Below are 21136 nucleotides of genomic sequence, written 5' to 3' on the forward strand. Positions count from 1 at the left end.
CATATTGATTGGGGAAGACTTGTGAGGATATTGACGCTGATTCTGAGAGGTGTGAGACTAGGAACAAAAGAGGCAACTCCTGCTTCTGTTCCCCTGAGCCAAAAGAAAGCAATGGGAAGGGAGGGCAGGGAAGGAAGGAAGGACAGGACAGGACAGGACAGGGGGATGGATGAGTTGGCCCCTGAAGTGGCTGCTGGGCCCTTGGGTAGCTCTTTGGTTGCTCTCCTCCCTTCGCTTGTCGCCTGAGCCCTGGTTGAGAGAGTCTCTCTTAGTTGAAGTGCTCTAATCACTTGAACTGGAAAAAAAGTTTAAAAATACCCCAGATGTTTACATTCCTTCCATATGAGCTTCTCTGTTCTCACTGTAGTTTGGCCGTTTGATCCGGGCCTGCTGATTGGGAAGTGTCTTTGGTATTGGACACAGGCCCAGCTCGGCCCCCTGCTTGGCCCCCTGGAGGCCCCAGTAACATCCCTGAGTCCTCCCTGCCCCCAACTCTCCCTCAGCCTCAGAGGGGCTGCTGAGAGGCAGGGGCAAAGGCTAAGACATGGTGCCACTAGCCTAGACTCTCTCCCAACACGGCGTCCTTCCCTGGGCAGTAGCCAGGCCCCTTAGGCCTGTCAGCTTCTTCTTATTAATAATAACAATAATAATAGCTCATATTTATTTGGCACTTTGTAATAATAATTCCCATTTCTGGAGGACTCAGAGATAGGAGAGCCAGGGCTGTGAAAGTGGATCGAACGGGAACTCTGTTGTCAGAGGACTTAACGACCTATGTGAATTTGGGCAAATTACTTCCTTTGACTTGTTTCCTCTCCTGCAGAATGAGATGTTTGGATCAGATGGCTTTTCTTTTCTTTCTTCTTAAAAAAAAATCCAACTAAACCTTACCTTCCGCTTAGAATTAACATTGCATATTGGTTCCAAGGCAGAAGAGTGGTAAGGACTAGACAATGGAGGTTAAGTGACTTGTCCAGGGTCACACAGCTGAGAAGTATCTAAGGCCAGATTTTGAATCAGGACCTCCCATCTCTAGGGTGGCTCAACCTACTGAGCCACCCAGCTGCCTCCTAGATGACCTTTTTGAAAGTTCCTCCCAACTCAAAATTCTGATGCTAAGGTCTAGAAGAGGCTTTCTTCACAGATAACCCAGTGAGGTAGGGGATACTGGCAGATAATCCTTAGTTTACAGATGGGGAGACTGAGGCCCAGAGAGACAAAGTGAGTTATTCCTGGAAGGGCTTCTTTCGGTGAGTCCTCTGCAGTGACAGATTACAAAGTTGAGATCCAATAAAAGTTGACCCAGCTTTAGCCTGTTAAGATAGGAGATGGACTAGGCATAAAAACGAATTAACTCGTTTTTCTTTCCATTTAAAAAAAAATTATCCAAGTTTCCTCTATACAGATGCATATCTTGAACCCTAAGGAGAGGATATGTATGTATGCAGTCAATGCACAGTCAACTTGGAGATAGAGATAGGGATAACAACTAGATGGAACCTTAGAATGTAGAATTTTTAAAAATCTTGGCCTTACTAGTATCAATTCTAAGACAGAAGAGCTGTAAGGGCTTAAGTAAGATGACTTGCCCAGGGTCACACAGCTAGGAAATGTGGCATCCAGTTTTTCCTGACTCCAGACCCTTCACTCTATCTGCTGCACTGCCTAGCTGCCCCTAGAATGTAGAATATTAAAACAAACAACATAAAATGTCAGAGCTGGAAGGGATCTTAGAACACAGAATATTCTGGAAGGTTCTTTAGAAGGTAGAGTATTAGAACTTTCCTCCAATCCCCAACCTCCAATCTGTTGTCAAATCTTGTCATTTCTACCTTCGTACTATCTCTGACATACCTCCCCTTCTCTCCCAGCACCACCCCAGTGCAAACCCTCTCCACCCCATGCCTACACTGTTTGTATTAGCCTTCAGGTTGGACTCCCTGCCTCACCAGTCTGTCCTCCATTCAGCTGCCAAAGCTCAGGTCCAATCATGTCACCTTCCCCGTCAAGAAAGGCCAATTATGTCCCAAAATAAAGTCATTTGTTTGTCATTGACAGCCCATCCCAACCTACTGTGTTCGATCTAACATTCCTTGTTCTAATGGTCTACATTTTCTTCTTAGAGCCTTTCCAGCTCTATTTACTCAAACCCATGTCTTGAGACTCTTCATTCATCTAATGTCTTTCTGTTACACCAAAGCTATTGTTAGCAGAGTAATAATGACAAATAATAACAATAGCAGCTGGCTTTGATAGAGTGAGTTACAAATAGTATCTCATTTGATCCTCACAACACTCTGGGAGGTATCTATTATTATTATCCCTATTTTATGGTGGAAGAAAGCAAGGCAGACAGAAGATAAGTGATTTGCCTGGGGGTCACACAACTGGCAAATGTCTGAAGTCAGATTTCAAACTCAGGTCTTTCTGAATCCAAACCCGATACCCTTTCCTTTTCTACAACTTCGCTATAAAACCCTTGAAAAATATGCATGAGTTTCGGGTTCTAAGATCCCTTCCAGCTCTCATGGGTTGTGTTCTACCGGCTGAGGTCCTTTTCAGTTCTAATGTTCTTTGACTTGATGGGCTGAACTATAGAAGATGAACCTGAGCTAGAAGGTGTGCTGAGAGATGGAGGAGGGCTTGGCATAATGGAAAGACATTAGACGATGAGTCTTAAGGCTTGGGTTTGAGTCTGTGCTGCTGACTAATGGGCTGAGCAATGGGCAAGTCATTACAAACTCTTGATGCTTCAATTTGTTTGTCGGTAAAACAAGGGATGAACTTGAAGGTCCTTCTCCATTCTGATATTCTCTGATTTTATTTTCTCACCTTCACAGGCTTTATAGGAGAAACTCCTGGTTGGGGGAGACAGGATGGTGTTACTGGAGGATTCTAGAGAAGTTGTTGGTTTGGTAGGGCATCCCCAAGCCTGCCAAAGCAGCCTGCTTATTTCCGGGATGGGTGCTTTGATCAGTTAATTCTTCATTGTGAGTCTTCCTTGACTCCCACCTAAGCCCACGCAGGGCATGCTGTGTCTCCTCGCTGTGACTCAGGCATATCCCCAAAGTCTCACACCAAAAGAAAGAAAGATGATCTCCTTTTGCCAGCCTCTGAGGTACTTTCTCATTCTAAATATATGATTCTAGAAACAGGATCAGGTAAGCAGAGAAGGATGTTTTTCCTAATTCTAGAATATTTGAAATTCAGTTCATGAGGGCTGGGATTTTAGATCATGATCCTTTCTGACCTATAGCTGTTGGAATAAGTGTGGGGAGAGGGCTTGGTGGAGTTTTGCCTGTGATAGGGATTAAGGATCAGTTTTTGATCAAGTTTTGGGCTCAGTCTGTGATCAGGCTCAAGGGTCCATCCATATGGATGAAAACACTCTAGCATTTTTACTCTCAAATACCCAGAAATGACATGTATGCAGTTTTAAACCCCATCAAAGGTCCCAATCCTAATATCTTCTATAACACACCCATAATATTCATGCAGCCATTCATTAAATTCAAGATCTGAAGCAGGAGGGACAAAGTTCACCCTAGAGAGATCCTTTGACTCATTCCCATCTCCCTATGTCTGGGGCAAGATTCTGAGAGTGGCAGACCTTCAAGCTACAAGAGAGTCTTCTCTGAACTCTGTGTTTCTCCTAGTGCCTCGCTCTCTCTATATTAAGCACTTAATAAGTGTTCGCTGATTGGACAGGACCTTGAGACATTTAAGTTTCGATAAATCCATTTCTCTCAGCTTAAAGACAGAGATGAAAAGAGAGGTAGAAGGACAAATTGATGGAGAGAAGACATGGGGATTCCTGAAGAGCCCTGGACTCCGTTTCCCACCAGGTTTTATTATTCCATGTTGGCTTTGGGGGACACTTTATTACAAGGCATTTCTGTGAGAAGCTAGCCATATTAGAGGAGCCTTAACTTTTGCTGGCAGGAACATGGGGCCCAAGTCTCAGAGGAGGATTCTGGAGAGAGAAGTCCCGGCTCATGCTAGGATACATGGAGACTGGGCTTGGCTTCTCTCCTCATGCCTTCTGCCCCCTGAGAATGAGAGGGCACGGGTTCATCTTTGAGATGTTGCGACTCTGGGGTTGTTCTCACCCAGCTCAGTCCAGAATCCAAGTCCTTGTTGTTGGAGGTATGGAAATTATGGGTTATAAGGAAGGCAGGAGACTCAACAACTCCTGGCTCCATCAGACAGAAGCCTTCAGGGGAATGCTTTCTGGCAGCTGTTCCACATTCTTCCTTGCTAGGGCCAAGTGGCTGAAGATCAAAATCAAGAAGAAACCTAAAGAAAGAGTCAGTCAGTTCCAGGCAAGAATATGAGTCCTAGGGGGCTTTTTCTAGATCTTGGCCAACCCAGTTTGGTGGTAATTAAATATGGGTTAATATATGTACTGTTGGGATACCTGGGTGGCTTTGTAAATAGAGAGCCAGGCTTGGAGACATTAGTTCCTGGGTTCAAATCTGGCCTCAGTCATTTCCTAGCTGTGTGACCCTGGGCAAGTCATTAACCCCATTGCCTAGACCTCTGCCTAGAATTTATACCTAGTATTGATTCTGAGATAGAAGATAAGGATTTAAAAATATACATACATACATACATATATATAAATATACACTTGCTCTTATTTTAATCAAGATTGCCCAGAGTTACCCAGCTTATAAGAGTCTGAGGCTGAGGTTTCCCTGACTTCATGTCTAGCACCATTACCCACCCCAATACCTGTTACTTCCTATCTTACCAGGTTGCTGTAGACCACAGAGTACTCTAGAAATAGGAGCAATTTTTCATAGCTTAGAATTCAAAAGAATAGGTTTTTTTGGTTATCCAGAACCTCAAGAGCCCAGGTTAGGAGGAGATAAGGACCTAGGGCTAGAGACCAATCTAGGGACTATTAAAGGCTTCCCATTTCATCTATTGGACCAGAGAGAGAAAGTAGCATATTAGAGCATTCGTTGTTCATGAACAGAATCCTGGTAAGCAGGAGGACCAGTTAGACTTCCAACAAACTCAGTTCCCGAAATAGAAAACCCATTTAGGGCAGGTGGCAAAAGAGGTCCAGGAAGGACTTGTTGGGGTGGGAAGGCGGATTAGGGCTTTTCTGTTCCAAGGAAGGCTGAAAGAGGACAAGATTGGAGCCTATAAAGGCATGTTGGGACTCCAGACCCATGTCTCCTCTTTAAAAGGAGATAATTTTCAGAGCAAAAAAAAAAACAACCAACCAAAAAAAAAACCCTAAACCTATCCTACCTCAAATAGTATTTTACCATCTCTTTCAGATTATTTGTTTTTTAAAGTTTAGGTCACTTTCCACCATCAAACCACAGTGATTCTCTGCCAATAGGGATTATTTCATTCTTTGTACTTAAACATTTGATCTCTCTGTCTCTGTCTCTCCCTTCCCTCTTTTCTTTTTTACTCCATCTCTCACTTCTCTCTCCTCTTTCTCTTATCTGTCTTTCTCTCCTCCCTCCCTCCTCTTTCTCTGTCTCTGTCTGTCTCTCTGTCTCTGTCTCTGTCTCTCTCTGTCTCTGTCTCTCTGTCTTTGTCTCTGTCTCTCTCTATCTCTCTTTCTCTCTGTGTCTCTGGGGTGAACTCATTATTTATGAAATACAATACCCTTACACTTGTGCTATAAATCCAAGTATTATTAAGGGCAATACTTTTAGAAGTAGGTTGGAAAGCTTCATGTATTCGAGAAGCATCAACTAGACTGCCAAAAGGCAGGCAAGGGCATTGTGCAAGAGCTTCAATACTCACTCTCTGAGTGACTGTGGATAAGTCACTTTATCCTCTGTAGAATGAGAGAGCTAGACTATATGATTGCTATGGTCCATGCTCGCACTAAATCTGATAATCCTGTGAACCTTCAAATAGCTCCAGGTCTCTCCACTCCACCTTGATGGGGGTCACAGATCACAAGCAAGATGAAGACTTCACTTACCTATTGCTACAAGGGTGCCTACCATGATGCCAACAGCAGACAGCAGCGTGGGCATTCCCTTCATCCGACCCACCTTGATCAAGCATCTCCTCTCAGAGTTACACAGACAGACCACCACTATGACCAAAGAGAGGGAAACGGGATTTAGAGCTGAGAGGGACCTTAGAATAAGGAGCATCAGAACTGGAGGAACCTTGGGACACAGAATGTCAGAGCTGGGAGGATCATCACGATCTCATCTGTTTTTATTATAGAGGAGGGAACTAAGACTTACAGAGGGGAAATGACTTGGTAGTGAGTATGAGAGCTGGGATTTGAACTCTGAGCCTCTGATTCAGAATCAAGTGTTCTTTTCACTATATCACATTGCGCAAAGGTTTGACATTGTAGACAGTAATTGAAAATATAGAGCTATAGTTCTTAATTTGGGGTCTTCAAGCACCTAGGGGCTTTGTGAATAGTTTCAGGAGGAGAGGGGGTGTCCTATAAATTTGGAAGGGATGAGGCCTTGAGTCAAAGAAAGCTGAGTTTAGGTCAGATACTAGTTGTGTGGCTCTGGGCAAGTCACTTCACCTCTGTTTGCCTCAGTTTCTTTATCTGTAGAATGGGGATAATAATAGCACCTGTCTTCCAGGGTTGTGAGAATCAAATGAGATAATATCTTTAGTACTTAGCACATTACCTGCTTCATAGTAGGTACTACATAAATGCCTATTATTATGATTATAGGAAAATTACATTTTTATTTTCACTAATCTTCAAGTGAAATTTAGTATTTTCAATTGTGAATTTTAAAAAATTATTTGGAGAAAGGACATAAGCAACACCAGACTGCTAAAGGGGTGCAAGATACAAAAAAAAGTTTAAGAACTCTTGATGAAGAGGACTTCTTAATCAAATAGAGGTTAAATTAGATGGCCTCATGCCCCTTCCAACTCTGAAATTTTCTGAAGGACTGGAAACTAGAGGAAAAAGAATTCTCTAATCTGCTTTTTTTTTGACCACTCTGAATCCATCTTCCTAGATTCTTCTGATTCCTTTTCTGTTATCCAAATACCATCTAAGCCACACCATCACACTTTCTAGATTTGCCATACCTCATTCACATAATATGCTTTTCTGCCTCCCTAAAATTGCTGGTGGAACTTTGAATTAGTCTAGTCACTCTGGAAAATCACCAAACTTTGACCAACTATCCCATCTTTAGGCCTAGATCCATGGATATTAATAACAATTTATTTATATCTGCCAAAATCTTCATCCTCTGTCATAGAAAAACTGGAAACAAAGAGTGCCTATTGATGAAGGAATGGCTGAACAAATTGTAGTATATGGATGTAAAAGGATGTTATTGAACTCTAGGAAGCAAAGATTGTGGGGGATTTTAAGAAACCCCAGAAGACTTTTATGAACTGATACAGAGTGAAAGTAGAAGAAACAAGAGAAGAAAGAAAAGCACATTAAAAGGCAACTGTATTCAGATGAATAGCAACAGAGGATAAAACAGACATCCATCCTCTAGAAAAAAGGTTTATGTCTGTGGTTGAAAAGCAATTGCATACACTGCCACATATGGTGGCTTTGTCAGTTGTTGGTTTTGCTGAACTGTTTTTCTTCATTATGAGGGAGGGTTCAGTTGAGGGCAGGAAGTAAAATTGGAAATGACCTTTATAAAATTTTTTACACAAAAGGATAAGTTAAAAAAAACTCTTGTGAGGATCATCCCACTTAAAAAAATAGGGAATTATTGGATAGAGAAAGTGCTAAATAACACATGATGGGGATCGATTGCACCTTAATGGAGAGGAAATGGATGGTTGTTATGTGGAAGTTATTTCAGAATTAGTTGAGAGTATACAGTCAGATCCCTGGCTTATTAGAGCAAAGGTCAAAATCAATGAGAAGAAATAATAAAAAAGAGAAGAATATATGTGTGATATGTGTCAGGCAACCGAGGCAACTCAAAGAAGCTGTTGATGCTGAAAATTGAGAATGAATAAAGGATCTTTATCTACATAGACTATCAACATTTCCTAAAGAAGTTTAAATGATGTAAATCCATCGCCACAAGAACTCCAAACATCTAAACAGATTGTGAACCTTTCCTAGGGAAGTTTAATTGATATAAATTCATCACCATAAAGAGAAGTCCAAAAGCTTAGTAACAGTGTTAACCTCCAAACACTTGATTTTCTCGCCAAGGGGAGAGACATGGCAGCCAAGGTCAACACTGGTTTCGAATATAAATTTGTTTGCAAAATCTAATGGGGAAATGGATAGAAAGCCAACCTCAGAGATGAGAGCTTCTGAATTCAAATCTGGCCTCAGATACTTCCTCACTCTGTGACTGTGGGGAAGTCACTTAATCCCCATTCCCTATCCCTTACAGTTCTTCTGTCTTAGAACCAGTAGTGATTCTAAGACAGAAGGTAAGGTTTTTAAAAAATCAAATGGGAAAGGGTAGTGGAGGATGAATGAAATCCCTTCATAAAACAGTGGGGAGCAGTGAAGGGGCAAAATAAATTTATAGAAAGGTTGGCAAGAGTCCATTCAAAGGTGTATCTTCTCAAGGGCATTTAAGTATATAATTAGGATCACACAGACAAAAAATAGAAAAGATCTGAAGACAATTTCTGCAATACACTTTTCTTCATCAGTGACAACTTTGGAATTTTTACCTAATATTCTCTGGTGTGCTGCAGAAGGAATCAAAAGTGATAATCAGAAAAACAAAGGTCCAAAGAGCAGTTGGACTATATGAAGCAAACACAGAGGAGGTCTATGCTGGAGATGACACATTTCTAAGGATGTTCATGGATCATTTTTTAAGATATGGGAAAGAGGGGAGGATATGAAATACTTGCAAAAAATTCTAAATCTTTTTATTACCAAAAAAAGAGACAATATAAATAAACTCAACAAACTATTAGCATTGTTAGCACATACTTTCCTTGAGGAAGGTATGAGAAAAGAAGAGGCATGGTTTCACAAATAATCTTCTACAGCAGACCATATATTTATAATCACACAATTAAAAGATATAGAGAATATTTTTTCAAACCCTTACCTTCCATCTTAGAATCAATATTGTGCATTGGTTCCAAGAGAAGAAGAGTGGTGAATGCTAGGCAATGGGGGTAAAGTGACTTGCCCAGGGTCAAACAGCTAGGAAGTGTCTGAGGCCAGATTTGAACCTAGGACCTCCTGGCTCTACGTCTAGCTCTTAATCCACTGAGCCACCCATAAGATGTAGAGTGTATAAAATCCTATTGTGCTTATGTTTATTCATTCTAAAAAAGCATTTTATTTAGCAGAGCAAAACATCTCAAAGACTCTTTTGTCCCACATCCAGATGTCAAAATTATTCAGGAAGTCCCAAAAGGTTCATTTTTTGAACATTAATCTTTTTTTCTGGTGATTCTGGTAATTCATGTATTGAATTCATACTAAGTCCAGTTCAATTCTGGTGATTCATGTAGGCCATGAATTATGGCCCTACATCATGCAGTGCTGATCTCCAACAAATTAAAGCTAGGGTCATCCAAAGGGTATTTTGTGGACATGAGTCAGTATCTACCAACGACCAGGGCTATAGAATGTAGCATGTATGTATAGAATGTAGAATATAGTAGTATTATGGTGGAAGCTGTTTTTTATTTATTTTATTTTACAAGAGAAGGCTTACTGCAGGGGTGTTTGTGTAGGAGTAGGAGGTAAGCATGGAACACTAGAAAGGTCTGTGATACAAAAAAATAAAAGGTATTAATGAAAAATAAATAAGAAAGAGCAACAACCCTACTCCCAAGTATATTACAAATGAAGACTTGCTCAAGAGAGTGGTGTAAATAATAATCAAAGGGGTGAATAACTAGAAAAGGAGGAAGGAGGACACAAAGTGAGAGTGAGGGAAAGCTCAGAGATAGCCAGATTTTTCTATTGGTATTCACACAATGATAAGAGACAAAGAAGAAGGCCCCCTCCAGTATGTTGAGAACATGGACAAGAGCTGAAGAAGATGAGAAAAAGAACTCATCTCAATGAGATCATATTTCCATTAAGGTATGGAAATATTTATATCTTGCTTTTGTTTCAAGATCTCATTTTAGGGATGAAGCCCATTTTCAGGTGGGACCTATTTTAGGATCAGTTTGGCATGTCAATTCAATTAAATTCAACAGCAAATTTTATTAAATACCTACTGGATGGAGCAATAGGGAATGTGCCTTTTGGGATATAGACTCAGAACCTAGGAGGGAGTGTTTCTATTGGGATCACCAATACTTACTAGTCAGTTAATCAATGGACATTTATTAGATGCCTATTATGTGCTAGGCATTGTAAAAAGTGTTAGAGATACAAAAAAGGGCAAAAAACATTCTCTGTCCTCAAGAAACTCCCATCTAATGAAGATATTTGCTGCTCAGTTTCAGTACCAACTCAGGCCAGGTTAGGATTGCTTTGTTTGGAGACTGCGTCTCTCTATCTTACCTTGCCTTGAAATGCAGTGGTTACTTATATCCTAATCCCACTGCTGATCAGTGCAGATGCAGCATCCCATCATAGCTCAAAACCTTTCCATGTTGGAGTAGGACTTCATGAGGGTAACAAATTGGCTTCTCCTGTGACCCACCAACCTTCACTTTCCCAATAAGCAGGCATGACAGGAATGGGCCACCACACCTGGCTCCCAGGTTAGTTTCAGTTGCAGACAGGAAATTTAATGAGAAGTGGCATGTAGAAGTTGAATGAGAAAGAGGAGAAGGAATGGCATATGGGGAGATAACACCTCTCCTCTGCCACTTGTTGGCATTAAACTTATGACAGTCAGAGGACACTCTCATAGCATGTTTTGGGAGTTTTTAAGTAACATCCTTTTCAGTACTGGGATTTCAGAGATAGGCACACAAATCAGATCAAAGTACAGCAGTTTCAGACCCTGGAATGGAACTGGGGAGTCTTGGAGTCAACCATCCTCAGCTTGCATTCACATATAGCTGACTATGACCAAGAGAGTCAACAAAGGCTCCTCAGAGTTTTCCAAACTTTATGGGGCAACTCATTGTGAATTAACCTTCCTGCATCCCACTCTTGTTTTACAGGGAAACAAAAAGTTTATGAAAATAAAGACAAGGGGGGCAGAGCCAAGATAGAAGTAAACCAGAGCAGCTCCTTGTCTCCATGAGAATTCTTTCTGATCAAGATTAAAATATCACCACAAAACGAATATGAGAGTGAAAGAACCAACAAGGAGACAGAGTGAAACAACTATCAAGAAAGGAAAAACCCAAAAGGTAAGCAAAGAACATCTGGGACATGAGGGTGAGAGGAGAGCAGAACCAGCGCGAGGCTATAGCAAGGAGGGAAGAAAAATCAAGACAAAACCCAATTTCCAGATTGACGCAATTATAATTTGAGAGACTGAAGAGACATGAAAACAAACTCCAATATGAAAATAGAGGTTTTTCTTAGGGTTAAGAGCTTGGAAGTGATTAGATGATATATCCTATGATCCATGTGCCTAATGCTTTTTTATTTTACCAGGATTGTACTAATCAAATTAAACTATATGTTGTTTGAATGAATGTTAACAAGCCCTCTTGCCAGGGGCTTGTTAGAATATGTTTGAAACACTGACTGATGAGCAATCCTAGATGTAGAATGTTTGAAACACTGACTTATGAGCAATCCTAGATGTAGAATGTTTGAAACACTGACTGATGAGCAATCCTAGATGTAGAACCTAGGATATAACTCTACAAGGTACCTCAGGTTAAGGGTTTTCTTCTAGGGCCCTCACTTATTAAGGAGGTTGGTCATGTTTATGGGACTATTCTATCACATGTGAGAAACAGTAGGATGTCTCTTACATAGAGAACTATCAGGTGCTGAAGTAGGCATGGCTCTTATTCTCAAGAAGTTTATAATCTAGTATTGCGATAAGAGACAAACATAGGTAGCTATAGCATACACGGTGATAATTGAATTAGAAAGGTAGAAAGATATTGATATGGGAAATTGAGTTTAAAATGTTATGGGAAATGTAGAGGAAGATGCTTACCAGTTAAGGAGATTAAGGGAGGCATCCTGAAGGAATTGACATTTGAATTGGATTTAGTATGAATTCAATACATGAAAGAGTAGGGAGAGCAATGCAGGCAAAAGGAGCACCATGAACAAAGGGAATGAAGATAGGAGAGTACAGATTAAGGTAAGAAGTCCATTTTGGCTTAAGAGTAGGACAGAATGTTATAAAAGGTGGTGATAGGGGGTAGGAAGCCCTGAATGTCAGGCAGGTAAGTTTAAGGTAATAGGGAGCTAATGAAGACTTTCAACTACCTCCTTTCTCAGATTACAGCCAATTTATCTTGGATCTACCTTAAAAAAAATTTTTAAGCATAGATATTTATTTTGATTGTTTACATATAACAATAATATCATACATATGATTTGTTATAAATATGCTAATCCAAGGGAAGCAAATCTATCTTTTATGCATGCATGTATGTAGTTTGTATGTTGTCCCCCTCTACTGTGGCTCTTTGTGGGCAGGGGATGCCTTAGACACTTAAATGCTTGTGGATTTGACTTGATTCAAGAAACAATATGTCCAGATTTAGATGAAGCAAGGGTTAGAGACCAGTCACATATGCATGAGGAAATTGTCTGGCAGTTGTGTGAGAGATATATTGGAGAGGGAAAAGAGCATCTTGTCCATCCACTGAACTATTGAGCTCCTAGGGGACAAGGACTATGTTTTGTACTTCTTTCTTAAATCATCTCAGCACCTTAGCTCAGCAAATCCTGGATTGTTCCCTTCCACAGCACTCTCCCCAGGTAGTTGAACAGGCCTTACCTCTTATTTGGAGTTGTTGGGTCTGAGATGAGTGTGTCAGGAAGACTGGGACGAAGTATTCTTGGGGCTCCAACCAGCTGAGGGCCATGGTGAGATAAGCATGGGTACCTAGGGTGGGAGCAGGGAAAGAGTGGGATATTGGGATAGACAGACATACAGGAGGACAGAAGGTGGCCAGAGCATAGCATGGACAAATCACAAGATTTAGAGCTCAAAAGCTCCTTGGAATTAATCTAGTCCATTTCTTTCATTTTTTCCAATAAGAAGGCAGAGAGGAAAAATAACTGTCTACAAGGTCACATAGTCAGGATTTGAACTCAGTCCTGCTAACTCCAAATCCAGTGTTCTTCTCTCAATTCCCACTTTCTCTTGGAGAACTGCTCAATTACTCAGTCTTCTGCTTTTGGTCCTCTATCCAAGTCCTAAACTCACTGTTGAGTGCCCGAAGTCTCCACTCTCGCTGGACTGTGGGGTCCTTCCCCAGGGTGAAGGAATAGGAGTCAGCATTAGCAGCATGCTCTCCCTCCTGCTGTAGCCCACTGATGACTACTCCCTGTGGCACTTTCTGGGGAGTGCAGAGGATCTGGAGCCGGGAGGAGACAGAGACAGGAATGGAGGGGGATTTTTGAGCAGGGGATGGGAGGTCTCCCTCTATATGAAGCACCAGGGCTGCAGTAGTAGTCAAGCTGGGATGGTCTGCAAAAGAACCAAGGCCAAGGTTAAGGGCTGTCTCCTCCATTCAGGGTGGGTAGGGGGAAACTGTGAGGGATTGGTTATCCTGGGCTCATCCAGGAAGTAGACTAACGAGGGATTGAGAATTTGGGGAAATCCTTCCTCATCTCTGGGTTTCAGTTTAGTCTCCAGGGGGAGGAAGACCTAATCGAAATCAGAAGACCTGGCTTTGAATCCTAGCTCCATCATTTGGATCCTTGCTCCATCATCAACTTGGTCTCTGGGACTTCATTTTCTCATCTATCAAATGAAGGGAATGGATGACATGATCTCTTGGCTCATAGATTTTAGAATTGGGAGAGACCTTAGAGGCCATTTAGTTATTCCCCTTGTTTCATAGAAGGTTAACTGACTTCTCCATGGTCATATGGCTTAGTGAGTGTCAAAGGTGGCATGTAAATCCAAACATAGCATTTAATTCTCATCCCTAACTCTACCATTTAATCTCTAAACTATGATCTCTTTTTGAGATCTTTTTTGGATCTAATCTCTTGGATTCTCACTCAGAGGACAGAAAAACATGCTCACCCCCCCCCCCCCCCCAACACACACACCCAAGTTCTTGTATCTGGAAAGAGCCTTAGAGATCAAATCCAAGGATTCTTAAATTAGGATTTGTGGATCAGAATGAGTTTTGCTTTATGCATCTAATGAAATTATTATTATTTTTTAACCCTTACCTTCCATCTTGGAGTCAATACTGTGTATTGGCTCCAAGGCAGAAGAGTGGTAAGGGCTAGGCAATGGGGGTCAAGGGACTTGCTCAGGGTCACACAGCTGGGAAGTGTCTGAGGCCAGATTTGAACCTAGGACCTCCCATCTCTGGGATTGGCTCTCAATCCACTGAGCTACCCAGCTGCCCCCTAATGAAATTATTTTGAAAAGGAGGTCCACAGATTTCACTAGATTTGACAAAGAGTCCATGATGAGTAAATAAGTCAAGAACCTTGGGCCTAATCCAATCTTCTCACTTAATAAATGAAAGAACCAAAGCCCAGGGCCCAAGGCCACATAGGTGTTAAGCAAGAGATTCCAATCAAATGTTCTTCACCATAATTCTTTTCCTCCTGAAAATTCCCACCTCTTCCTACCATTACTCAGAGTCTTCAATACCCAGAGAGATGGCAATAACTGGTTTATGCCAGAGGCTCTGACAGGAGTCTTCCACCTAAGTGGTAGAGATGGGGGTGGATTTTTTCTTTGGGTCTTGGAGAGATATCTTATTCAGAAGGCAGAGTATGGGGAGTGGAAGTGTGGGAGGGACACAAGAAGGGCAATGGCCCTTTAAGAGAGAGCACCTTCCCATCAAATCTCCTGGATAATCATTGACCACCTCCATCTGGTTGAGCCAGATGGTCATGTCAGAGGATGCTGGCAAGGGATAGGGGAAAGCTCTTTGTCCGTGTGGGAGTCATAGAATCCAGTCCATAGAATTGGATGCTTAGGGAAATATCTCTAAAGATATATCCTAGACCTAGATTGCAGGTGGAGACAGTGCTTTAGACAGAGTTCTCCCAAAGTATCATAATCTATCTTGGGACATGAGGAATTCACTTCCTGCCTTGAAAGCAGACTGGGTGGATGACCACTTGTTGGAGATATTGAAGGGGGATGGCTGCTTGGGACAGGGGTGCTATAGATGGTCTCTTTCTAACTCAGAACTTGGGTCTCTGGGCTTCCCACACTTCTTAGCTGAAAGTAGAAAAAACCATACTCTGTTCCTTCCTTTCACTCTTTTTTCTTAGAATCTTTCTGTCTGATTCTGGGTCTTTTAGATTACGGGGCCAGCCCCTTCTTGTTGCTCCCTTACCTATGATCTCAGCTACTACTTGCACAGTATATATCTCCTTAGGCTGTCCTGTCCCCAGTTTTGAAGCTATTCGGACCTCTCCAGAGTGTTCTTCAATGGACAGCCATCCTTTGGAGTCGTTCATCATTGAGAACCTATAGACACATTAGCATGATGGTAAGGAGGTAGCATGGAACAAATGGAGAAAGAAGGGATTGGGTGGATGAGGGAAGGGCAGAAAGGACTTCCAGGAAAACCTTTCTCCTCTCAGAAAAGAGTGTCCCCTGACAAAAATCATATAACTTCTCTTTACCTTAGTTTCCCTAGTTGTACAGAGGGTCTTTGTCATCACATCATGATATCTAGAGCTGGGAGGACCATTTATTTGGATCATATTTAGAGCTGGAAGAGACCTTAGAGGTCATCTAGTTCAACTCTATTTTATAGATGGGGAAACTGAGCCACAGAGAAGTTGTGGTTTACTCAAGGACATAGAAGCCATAATTGGGAAAGCTGGAATTTGATCCCAAATCCTCTGACTCCAAATCTAGCCCTCTTTCAACTGTATCATGTGGTCTCCCTTACATATCATCTTCATAACTGACAGCATAGTCTTGCTCTAGAATGAATACACTAAGGTTCTCAGTTAATATGTGTGACCTTGGGGAAGTCTTTCCTCTTTTGGGGCCTTTGTTTCTCCATCTATAATAACTTCCCATTTACAATGTTTATATCTTGTACATAACATGTTTCCTTCTCCATTGTACTGTTCTCTCTTCCCCTCTCTCTATTTCTTTTTCAAAACCCTTACCTTCCATCTTAGAATCAACACTGTGTATTGGTTCTAAGGTAGAAGAACACTAAGAGCTGGGCAAAGAGGGTTGAGTGACTTGCCCAGGATCACAATATTATGGAGTGTCTGAGGCCAGATTTGAATGTAGGACCTCCCATCTCTAGGCCTGGCTCTCAATCCATTGGGCTATCCAGTTGCCCCCACTGTTCTCTCTTTTGATTCTCATATAAACCTTGGGAAGTAGATGCTTTTATTCTCCCCATTTTATACATGAGGAAAATGAGGCTAAGAGATATTAAGTGATTCATCTAGAGTTGCAAAGTTAGTGTCAGAGGAAGTGATTTAAACTCAGGTCTTCTTGACTCCAAGTTACTCCCTCTATCTGCTGTACCACACCTTGATGCCTTAAGGAAGGGGAACTAGAGGCAGAACATCTGGTCTAACACTTTCATTTTATGCACAAGGAAAATGAGGCTTGGAGAGGCCCTGGAGAGGCTAAAAGATTTGCCCAAAGTCCAGAAGGTAGTAAGCAGCAGCACTTACTACCAAGTTCTCTCACCCAAGGAATCTTGGGGGTGTTGGGTTGGCTGCTCCTAGCCCTGGGAGGCGATGGATCAGGGTTGGAGAACAAGGCCAACAGTCCCTTAATATGCAAGATTTTCTACTGATGAAAGTTTTTCCAGAGAGGAATGGACCACACAGATAGGTTGTGAGGTCCTCTTTGCTGGAGGCCTCCAAATGAAAGCCAGGTGGCCACTTGTCTGGTTGTTACAAAGGGGATTTCCATAAAGGTATGGACTGGACTAGATTCCCTCTGAGATTCCTTTCAGCTCTGAGGTTCTGCGTCTCCATGAAGGAGGATCAAAGGGGATCAGAGTGGGTGGGGTGAGAATTGGGAACACATAGAGGGATCCATTATTCATCAATGCCCCGTGTCAAGCATCTATCCCTGGATGTGTAGCCTTGGAGTGGTGAGGAGTTTGTAGCTCTTCCATCATTTTTAGGAGACTGGTCTAGATGGATCAGAGTCATTGAATGGTGGTCTGGATCTGTATGTTTGGGGTGGGGACAAGTGGAGAATGGAACAGGAGAGCCTGGGACAGCCCAAAAAGGATAATTTGACTATAGCTAAGGTGTCAGGAACATGGAAACCATTGGGTCTAGAAAGAGTCTTCAACTAGAAGATGGAGATGGGGCAACATGGAAATGACATGAGAGACAACATGGCATAGTGAGTAGAGCATAGAACTTGGAGTTAGGAAAATTTGGGTTCAAATTCTGCCCCACATATACTTGCCATGTGATCCAGAGCAAGTCTCTTCCTCTATCTGGTCCTCTATCCTAGTTCCTCTATCTGGTTTCCTCATCTGTGAAATGGGGACAATAGTATCACCTACCTCATGAAAGGGATGGGACAACTAGGTAGCACAGTAGATAGAAAACTGGGCTTAGAATCAGATAGACTCAAATCCAGCCTCAGATACTTCCTAATTATGTGACCCTGGGCAAGTCGCTTAATCTGGTTTGCCTCAGTTTCCTCATCTGTAAAATAAGCTGGAGAAGGAAATCACAAACTACTCTAGTATCTTTGCCAAGAAAACCCCAAATGGAGTCAGAAAGAGTCCAACATTACTGAAATGACTCGACAACAATAGCTCATAGGGCTATTATAAGAATCAGAGATAATGTGTGTAAAGCATTTTGCAAACTCTGGAGTTAAATAAATATTAACTTTTAAACTGAATTCCTTGAGAACAAAGACTTTTTTTTTGCCTTTCTTAGCATCCTCAGTGTCTGGCATATAGTAGGCATTTAATAAATGCTAGTTAACTTGATTTGAATAGTATTCTGTTGAACAGATCTGGGGATGGGCCAAAGGCAACTGGAGGCTGAGAATGGGAAAAGAGAGCTGATCACATGAGGTCAGAGCCAAGCCCAGGGCCAAGTCACATCTGGTCTTCATTTTCGTCCTCTGTAAAATGAGAGTTGGACAAAATCATTTATAAGGTTCCTTCTATCCCTAAATCCCAGGATTCTATGATTCTGCCTCCTGAAGAATGTCCTTTTCCCCCATTAGGAGGGATTCATCCAGTCTCCTAGGATATTGTCCCACCATTGGGTGGTTGGGGGGTCCTGGGAAGCAGTGTAACAAGGAGAATAATCATACCAAAAGCTCATGTTTCTATAATTTTAAGACTTACAAAACATATTCCCCCAATCCTATTGTCCAGATAGTATAGCATTATTTCTCCTGTTCTACAAACGAGGAAACTGAGGTTCAGAGAAAATGACTTGTCCACAATTCCAAGGCTTCTTATAATTTATCAGAAGATCATAGGTTTAGGGAGCGGGGGGCGGGGGTGGTTCAGTGGATTGAGAGCCAGGTCTAGAGATGGGAGGTCCTGGGTTCAAATATGATCTCAGATACTTCCCAGCTATGTGACCCTGGGCAAGTCACTTAACCCCCATGGCCTAGCCCTTACCACTCTTCTGCCTTGGAACCAATACACAGTATTGATTCTAAGATGGAATGTAAGGGTTTAAAAAAAAGATCATAGGTTTAGAACTAGAAGGAGTCTTACAAGTCATTGAGGCCACCTATCTCTTTTTTACAGATAAGGAAAATGAAGTAGGCAGAGGTTAAGTGACTTGCTCAGAGCCACACAGCTAATGAGTATCTAAGATGGGATCTAGGTTTTCCTGGCAGTCATCTAGTGGTCTATCTGTCTCTTGGCTCAAAGCCAATCTCCCTCCCCCCTTAATCCAACAAGCATTTATTAAATGATTACTGTGTGCAAAAAGGGACTTAGGATAGGAATTGGCCCAGAAGATCTCTCAGTCCCTTCTTGCTTCTAAATCCTAGGAGTCTACTTCATAATTCAAGTGATAACTAACCCACAACTCTGGTAATGGAGAGCTGCAGGATACTGAGCATCTCTAGGGTACTTGGGTGCTGATGGGCCAGGGTAAGGAGCAGGAGGGCAATCCTTGGGGCCCGGATTGAAGAGGGAGCAAGAGCAGCTGTTACCTGAGTGGAGGGCTCTGTGGATCCTCTGGCGTGATGGTCAGCAATATGGTGCCCGGTGGGGTACTGGCTGGGACAGTGACCTCATAGCTCTCCTGGCTTAGGAGAGGGGGGTGCATGGGTTCCTCCACTAACACGGTCACAGTGGTTGTGGCTGGGGGGCCTGTCCCTGTCCCCATGAGCTCTGCCAGGTTCTTTGCCATAATCACCAGCTCATAGCTTGGGGTCGAAGCGTAGTCCAGTTTCTGGGACCAGAAGAGTTGAGGATCACTGCCAGGTTTTTCTCTCTCTCCCCCTAGAGATCCTGGCATTTCCTGCCCATTCATTAAAGTTCCTCAAATATCATAGGAAGCCTTCATTGACTTTCCTGGCCCAACTGGCTCATTTGCCATTCCCCACGTATAAAACATCTGCTGCTTTTGGACCGACCAGTCGTCCCCTAATTCCGGAATCCTCTCCCTTTTCACTTCCACCTTTTGGGATTCTTGGTTCTCTCTGGGGCCCAGCAGACTTGCTTCCCTCTACATTCATACCAACTGTGGGTGCTTCCCTTGCCCCCCCAAATGAGACTTTGTGTACAGTTCCTATTCGCTTACCTGTGTCTGTATTATTTCTCTCTCTGTGAGATATAAGCTTCCTGAGGGTAGATCCTGCTGCCATTTTTGTCTTTGTATTCTCAGTGGCTGGCACACTGTCTGGCACCTAAAAGGTGCTTGATAAAGGCTTGTTGAATTGAATTAACTGAATTCATCAATGATGGTCACTGTTTCCTATACCACAGGCATTCCATGCTACTGCTGTTGGGTTGTTTCAGTCATGTCTGACTCTCCATGACCCTACTGGGAATTTTCTTGGCAGAGATCCTGGAGTGGTTTTGTTATTTCCTTCTCTAGCTCATTTTACAGATGAAGAAACTGAGGCAAACAGAGTCAAGTGATTTGCCCAGGGTCACCAGGAAGTAAGTGTCTGAGGCTGGTTTGGAAATCAGGTCCTTCTTGCTCCAGGCCCAGCTTTCTGTCCACTGTGCCACCTAGCTGTCCACTACATGTTAAGGGTTAGGTTATTTTGTCCCTCTCTCAAAGTTTGGACTGATGTATCGAAAGGGCCAACATATCCCAGAAAGAGTCTGATATCTGAGGGGAGGTGGCTTCTAGTCCTCACACTACTATTTATGATCTTTTTGACTCTAGGCAAGTCACATTGATGTCTCTGGGCCTCTGTTGACTCATCAGAAAAATGGGGGTATGATTCCCTCAGTACCTAACCTACTGGGCTGATGGGAGGATTGAATGAAATAGTAATACATAAAAACCCAGTGGAATTGCTCGTCAGCTCTGGGAGGGGGGAGGGAGGAAAGGAGGGAAAGAACATGAATCATGTAACCATGGAAAAATATTCTAAATTAATTAATCAACTAAAGTGAGTCTTATTTAAAAAAAGAAATCCTTGTCTTCAAATCAATACTAGTATTGATTCTAAGGCAGAAGAGCTGTAAGGGCTAGGTGATTGGGTTAAGTGACTTGCCCAGGGTCACACAGCTAGGACAAGTGTCTGAGGCCAGATTTGAACCCTGGTTTAAGTCATTGGAACCCGACTCCAAGCCTGGTGCTACCTAGCTGCTCCTAATGTTTAATCAGCTCTTAAAGCACTAAATTCGTTAGCTGTTATTACCTTACCTAAGCACACCTGGCCCGAGAGTTCAGTGGCAAGGCAATTATTTTCTCCTCAAATATTACCAGGAATGGAAAGTCCCCAATTTTAGTTTGTGTCTAAACACCCTATGTCCTGTGACAGTCTCTTCCCGGAGGAGCTGGAGGAACAGTCGGTCCCTAGTCTCAAAGGCTAGGGCTGAGGGAGGAAAGATGATAATCTTTTATATAGGAAAACCGTGGGATGGGTCCTGGGATCTGCACGGATGGCAGCAGGGATGGAAGCCACCTGACCATCCCCAGCCTGGAGCAGGGCTTAGCACCCATCTGTGTGAGTCC

At 42.5% G+C, this 21136-nt stretch overlaps 1 protein-coding gene across 1 annotated transcript in view; it reads right to left on the minus strand.

The window, feature by feature from the left end:
* Nucleotides 1-3811: 3811 nt before the first annotated feature.
* CDH16 (cadherin 16) overlaps nt 3812-21136 on the minus strand; it is a 53614-nt gene continuing 36289 nt past the window's right edge. The window contains exons 13-18 of the mRNA XM_007477109.3: nt 19152-19393; nt 15352-15485; nt 13242-13505; nt 12810-12917; nt 5957-6073; nt 3812-4296 (exon numbers count right to left, since the gene is read on the minus strand). Of these exons, the coding sequence (XP_007477171.2) occupies nt 4202-4296; nt 5957-6073; nt 12810-12917; nt 13242-13505; nt 15352-15485; nt 19152-19393 (960 nt within the window). The 3' untranslated portion in view covers nt 3812-4201. The remainder of the gene's footprint in view (nt 4297-5956; nt 6074-12809; nt 12918-13241; nt 13506-15351; nt 15486-19151; nt 19394-21136) is intronic.

The sequence above is a fragment of the Monodelphis domestica genome, chromosome 1, assembly GCF_027887165.1.
Source record: "Monodelphis domestica isolate mMonDom1 chromosome 1, mMonDom1.pri, whole genome shotgun sequence".
Lineage (NCBI taxonomy): Eukaryota > Metazoa > Chordata > Mammalia > Didelphimorphia > Didelphidae > Monodelphis > Monodelphis domestica.